The 7,141-nt window shown below is 43.3% G+C and overlaps 1 protein-coding gene across 1 annotated transcript in view; it reads left to right on the plus strand.

Moving 5' to 3' along the window:
* Positions 1–6,055, plus strand: part of LOC126189026 (eukaryotic translation initiation factor 3 subunit A-like) — a 28,636-nt gene extending 22,581 nt beyond the window's left edge. Inside the window, exon 3 of the mRNA XM_049930855.1 lies at positions 5,961–6,055. Coding sequence (XP_049786812.1) covers positions 5,961–6,055 — 95 coding nt within the window. The remainder of the gene's footprint in view (positions 1–5,960) is intronic.
* Positions 6,056–7,141: the final 1,086 nt, after the last annotated feature.

Here is a 7,141-nt window from a genome sequence, read left to right on the forward strand (position 1 = left end):
GCTGTGTGGGTGCATCGTAATAATTCCCGATTATCGGCCAGGAAATCAATTCATTAACTAATACATAATTTAACATACATGATCTTTTACATTTTTCCGAAAAACTAAAAAAGGCGCGAAAACTGCCACTTACATAAAAATGTGAAATGCAAACTTTTTTGAAACTCGTGCAGCGCCTTACTTCCATGCAAATATGCAACTATGACTATTAAGGAAATTATGTGCACACATTATCATGTAGATGATACTACTGTTCGGACCTCTCATTCCACACTCACCTAACTAATTGTCCCTTGACGCCAGTAGCACCAGAGACTACACAGTTTTGGAATGGCATTATCGATTCAAGTAAATATGTCAGTGTGAAATTAATAGCATCTATGTAAAACAGTTATGCTTATCAAGATATTTGTACAACTTCCGCCACTGTCTATAATAATAATAATAATAATAATAATAATAATAATAATAATTTTCAACTTGTCTGAAAAAAGTTGTGTATGTGGTATTTTGTTATTCTGTATATTATTTAGTGCAGTTGATGGCAAGAATGAAACAATGTTTAGGCATTCACTACTCTCCATTTCACATTTTTATGTAAGTGGCAGTTTTCGCGCCTTTTTTTAGTTTTTCGGAAAAATGTACAAGATCATGTATGTACAATTCATGTATTAGTTAATGAATTGATTTCCTGGCCGATAATCGGGCATTATTACGATGCACCCACACAGATTACGCGTATTATACACTTCTTTGTTGAATGTTCGCTTCTAGTCACCCTTATTTGATTTCCTCACTTTCCCAGACAACGAATGTCGTCTGAGAGGCCCTGCTTCCTTTTCCTGGTGATTCTGTTTTCTGTTAGCGTTTAATACAGGTTCAAGAGGCCCAAGTTGGATTCCCAGCTCGAGCAGAAAATTTTTTTCCGTTAGGGACTGGGTATTGTGTTTTCATTTCATCCCCATCTCCGACGCGCAAGTCGGCCATTGTGGGCGTCGAATGCAGTAAGTACTTGCCCTCGGCTGACGAACTTCCCCAAATGGGGGACTCGCGGCTCACAATGCTGTACGCTCATTAAGACAGGTTCAACAGAGCTGATGTTGACACTGCACAAGAAAGCCGATTCCTGCGCAGTGAACAGCTAACTCCAAACACACACTGCCTTTCATGGAAATTATTAAATTCAAATAGTGCTATCTACCAACGAGGTCACTTGACCAGAATACAAATGAGGCGCTGAGAGCCACGAGGGCCAAAAGCACACTGTCCTTGACCCCCAAATTTAAGTGAATATCAGAGACACCAGTGAGACAGCTTTTCTTGGATGTTCAGATACAGATGTAATGTGGGCCCACAGTGCAGATATACCTGACCCACCGTAAGCTCAACAGACTTCAGAAGCATTGAATAAATGCTCCACTCTCACAATTGACAATCATGTGCTTTATGGTTCTGAGTGCCTCAAACGGATTACTGTTGGATAAAATCCAAAACTTATTGTACTATATCTCATTCAGAATCTCACAAAATAGGTGTTTTTGTCAGTATAAAATATACTAATGTACGATCTAATGTTACCATATAGCGAGTGAATTGGTGTATCTGCGCAGTGTGCTAACTGCCTCGTGGGATTTATGCCACGCAAACGACTGCTGCAGTGCGCTGTCACCTGGTGGTATTGATGTAAACTTTTAGTTGAGTGCTGTAAACCGTTTACATTGCTCATCAAATCCGTACGTATTTGGCCCGTGAATGTGCGCCCGTGATCGTGATCCCAAGTTTCAGTTTCACTGAGTCGGGGAACAATGTAGCGCAGCGCGGTAGGTGCCATTTATTTAGGGTTACCCCATCTACACTCCTGGAAATTGAAATAAGAACACCGTGAATTCATTGTCCCAGGAAGGGGAAACTTTATTGACACATTCCTGGGGTCAGATACATCACATGATCACACTGACAGAACCACAGGCACATAGACACAGGCAACAGAGCATGCACAATGTCGGCACTAGTACAGTGTATATCCACCTTTCGCAGCAATGCAGGCTGCTATTCTCCCATGGAGACGATCGTAGAGATGCTGGATGTAGTCCTGTGGAACGGCTTGCCATGCCATTTCCACCTGGCGCTTCAGTTGGACCAGCGTTCGTGCTGGACGTGCAGACCGCGTGAGACGACGCTTCATCCAGTCCCAAACATGCTCAATGGGGGACAGATCCGGAGATCTTGCTGGCCAGGGTAGTTGACTTACACCTTCTAGAGCACGTTGGGTGGCACGGGATACATGCGGACGTGCATTGTCCTGTTTGAACAGCAAGTTCCCTTGCCGGTCTAGGAATGGTAGAACGATGGGTTCGATGACGGTTTTGATGTACCGCGCACTATTCAGTGTCCCCTCAACGATCACCAGTGGTGTACGGCCAGTGTAGGAGATCGCTCCCCACACCATGATGCCGGGTGTTGGCCCTGTGTGCCTCGGTCGTATGCAGTCCTGATTGTGGCGCTCACCTGCACGGCGCCAAACACGCATACGACCATCATTGGCACCAAGGCAGAAGCGACTCTCATCGCTGAAGACGACACGTCTCCATTCGTCCCTCCATTCACGCCTGTCGCGACACCACTGGAGGCGGGCTGCACGATGTTGGGGCGTGAGCGGAAGACGGCCTAACGGTGTGCGGGACCGTAGCCCAGCTTCATGGAGACGGTTGCGAATGGTCCTCGCCGATACCCCAGGAGCAACAGTGTCCCTAATTTGGTGGGAAGTGGCGGTGCGGTCCTCTACGGCACTGCGTAGGATCCTACGGTCTTGGCGTGCATCCGTGCGTCGCTGCGGTCCGGTCTCAGGTCGACGGGCACGTGCACCTTCCGCCGACCACTGGCGACAACATCGATGTACTGTGGAGACCTCACGCCCCACGTGTTGAGCAATTCGGCGGTACGTCCACCCGGCCTCCCGCATGCCCACTATACGCCCTCGCTCAAAGTCCGTCAACTGCACATACGGTTCACGTCCACGCTGTCGCGGCATGCTACCAGTGTTAAAGACTGCGATGGAGCTCCGTATGCCACGGCAAACTGGCTGACACTGACGGCGGCGGTGCACAAATGCTGCGCAGCTAGCGCCATTCGACGGCCAACACCGCGGTTCCTGGTGTGTCCGCTGTGCCGTGCGTGTGATCATTGCTTGTACAGCCCTCTCGCAGTGTCCGGAGCAAGTATGGTGGGTCTGACACACCGGTGTCAATGTGTTCTTTTTTCCATTTCCAGGAGAGTACATTATGTTTAAAGCGTTCAAAGAAAAATAACGAATAAATCAGCAAGGTGTCAAAAGTTACGGTGTTCACGTGCTCTTGTGCTCTTACCCAACAGCTGCCACTGCTCTTCATGCCGTCTGTTCCTTCCACTCGCCCCCCTTTCAGACCGTCGCAGTGAGTACGATGGGGGCGGTTTTAGTATGACCCGCCTGCGTTGCTAGAGGACCATTCCTGGGACACCTCTAAAGTGCTCACGGTAGGATTTTGCGGGGGTGGAGTCCAGTTAGGCGCAGGCCCCGTGTTTTGTCCCGATATACTGCGTCCATTATTTCCGTCATTGTTATTCAGCGACAGTTTCCTAGAATGTGATTGCAACCTATGAATTCTGTTCCGAGAGCAGCCATACCCTGGAGTAAATCAATGTCCAATACTTTGGTTACGATGTCGGCAATCTGCATGCGACGGTTAGTGCATATTTTGTTATCTGTTGTGGCGTTCATTCGCGTGATAGGGTGAGTGTGGCAACGGCGCAGTGCCCTAACAAACAGTATTTACAATTAGTCCAGTAGAATTAGCATTCAAATCGGAAATAATTGCTACAAAAATTTTATTGTTTTAATGGCTTCGTTTGTGTCCCAGTATGACTATCCTACGTTTTCCCCCACGGCGTAGTTGTGGAAAAGTGCTGGGGGGCAAAAATGTTCCCGAAAGAGGGGTATTTTTCGGTTTCGAGATTATATCTCTTAAATGACTCACAAATCGAAAACATAGCGGAATTTAAAAATTGTAGGGCATGAAATTCTGCATTGAACGAGACCATCCGTATATTTCTTGGACCACCCGTTTCCATACTAGTGTTCTTCAAAATTACACCAATTTCACATGTTCATAAAAAAATATTCGTTTTAACCTCTTTTTTGTAATATCGTAGAAATTACCCCACCTATCAACAATGTCGTTCATAAAAGAGATATGGTGAGAGAAATTTGGCATTCGATGAAACCAGAAGTGTATTTTTTGAACCACCCATTTGTGTACTGATCCTCATTAAAGTTGGACCATTTCTCATCATACATTTCAAATGTAGTTCTTCAGTAATTCTTATGTACACTCTTTTAAACACAAAATTATAGCAACCAATTGTCTTGCACTTATTTAATATAGTAATAGAAAAATTCTAAAATTTTTTAAAATTTGAAACATATTAAAAAAGTTTTTCATATGTCGAGGGTTAAGAACTGAGACCTCATATCTGACAGATGTCAGAAAGTTCTGACTCAAAAAAACTTGTAAGTGTAAAAATACATGTTATAACAAAATGATGCAAAAAAGAATGCACAACCTGTGAGTAATAAGTGATTATCTCAAAATAAAAAATCAAAACAATCAAAATTTTTATTAAAGGTTATTTTTTCAGCTCCCTTGTGAAATTTGTCTTGTCAGGTACGTGGTCTCCGTTCATAACCCTCAATATAATATAGTGATACCCATTCAACTGATATGAAGGACGCAGGAAGAGACACTCCTTGAAATTAAGTAGTGATTATTATATTTCGTAATTACAGAATTTTACATAAATGTATGAGATGAAGGTAAAAGTAGGTACGTACACAAATTTCACATACGTCAACGTTTGACTGTCATTGCACCACTCAGCTTCTCAAAGTCTGAAATTTCCGAGTCCGACACCCCGTCACTCGGCTCCTCAAAGTCAGTAATTTTCGTCACCTCATATATAGAATCCAGGTCTTCGTTAACATCTTGTTCGTCGGTTTCATCTGGTTGGAGGGAGCTAGTTCAAGAGATCCCCCTGCAGTTTACACAAATTAATGAGCACTTAATACCAGCCTTCCGGCACGCACAACTACCTACACAGCACTTGTTGCATTTGCAGGAAATTGTTGCGAGAAGAGACTGTGGAGCTGGTCCTTTGGAGGTAGGAATGAGGCAAAGACAAAACTCTGAAGCCTGCCATCCCCAGAGGAGCGGATCCATCTGGTGTCCTATCCACATTTGTACTTTTAAGTAGGTCCACAAGCAATGCTGGCGAACTGCTTCCGACGTTGGTGGTAGGGATGCTAGGGTGAATCTGAATTTCACAATCGCTTTGGAAAACAGGTCGAATCGCAAGTTGTCTGAAGTCTCTCCTGCCATACCTACGTAAATCGGAGGTCAGCTTCGACAATAGCTTCAGCTTGAGTGTCATGCTCTAAGAAAGGTTTGATATCTTCCAGAAGACATTTATTTTTGACCAGTAGATTGACCACCTTCTTCCTGTCCTGACCGAAGAGTGCTGAAGTTGTGTCACATCCACATATGGTGTAAAGAAATGAGTGACCTGATCTTTGCCAGTTTGCAACTGTTAGAATCATATACTTTTGATGAGGTCTTTCCTCTTCCAGATTTCAAGAAATATATATTTGCTGATGGTGTGGCTAGGGCATTGAGCATGATGAGAAGGTCCGTATCCTCACCAACAACCACAACCTTCTCATGCTCCTGGGAAACCTCAAGCACTGTGGCAACAATTAGGTGGTCTACGTCTTCAGTAGCTTGCCTTACTGAGAAGCCTTCATCTTCGAGCCTCGAAATAAGCAAGCTAATGATGTGCTTTATTTCTGGAAAGGAATTGCTCCTGAGACAGTCACCATCATTAGCTCGGTAAATATGACCTCAGGAGTAGTGTGTCTTTTGCTTCGGCAGAGGTGCTCAGCATATTTGATGCTCTTGGTGGGCAGGTCTTCTGGGTAGCCATCGACCACCACACTTGTCGCACTTCCGCTGTAGTGTCTTCTTAAGTATTCAACGTATTTGGTTAGCATTAACTTAAGTGTTTCACCATTCTTCCATACAACGCACTGGAGAAGAAATCCACCATCGATGACAAGTGCTTCTTCCAGGTTTACATCATTCTTTGGTGTGAACATGTCGTAACACTGACTTGGGAGTCTCCCTCATTCCAGACGCATTGAAGAGAGAGAGAGAGAGAGAGAGAGAGAGAGAGAGAGAGAGAGAGAGAGAGAGAGAGAGAGAGAGAGAGGATAGGGTGCCATCTCATATTGGAAGAATTCTTTAATAAAATGAAGAACAAACCGCCTACAGTCACAAGTTGCGTTTATTTACTGCACTATGCATTTCGAGCACTGGAGGCTCATCTTCAGGTGCTTGTTAGTGATTTGCATCAGGTTTTTTAGTTGTTTGCCTGTTGATATTACATTTTTCTGTTACAACATGGTATATTCTAGATGTAAGTTTAACAGCGTTAATAGTATGAAAATAAGTTATAGTTTAACATTGTATGATGTCTGCTTCTGTTGTGCAGTTGGTATACACAATATACATCTTTAATTTTGCAATACACACTGGGATACACACATAGTCACTTTTTCGCACATTGTAGTAGCAGAACGTAAACATGCCACAGATTCTCGTTCATACAGATGTTCTACTTCTAAATATAATCGATTTTCTTGTTTCACAGAAGATAATATGATAGTATTATTAGTACGCAGGTATTATTAAAATAATTATTTGGCACCATGTTGTAGGTTGTCGACTGTTCGTACTCTCATGGATTTGATTTCTTAGGAAAAAATAAACTTTTGAAGCGTAAAAAAAATAGTGGCTGTTAAACTCTGTTCATTCAACAAGTTTTCGGAATATTTTTCTTTGTGTAGCATTATTTCTAACTGTTCTAGTAGATTAAATTTTTTACTGTTGGGTCCTGTGTGAAGTACAGTTAGGCTGTTGTGGATGCCGTCAAGTGTGTTTATTAATATAGATGTGGTTAGTTATTGTAGATTTTTCAAAATGGTTTAGTCGAAAGGCGTCGGTGTGTTCTTTATACCGTGTGTGGAAGGTTCTTCCAATTTTTCCTATGTAAA

The sequence above is a fragment of the Schistocerca cancellata genome, chromosome 1 (genome assembly GCF_023864275.1).
Source record: "Schistocerca cancellata isolate TAMUIC-IGC-003103 chromosome 1, iqSchCanc2.1, whole genome shotgun sequence".
NCBI lineage: Eukaryota > Metazoa > Arthropoda > Insecta > Orthoptera > Acrididae > Schistocerca > Schistocerca cancellata.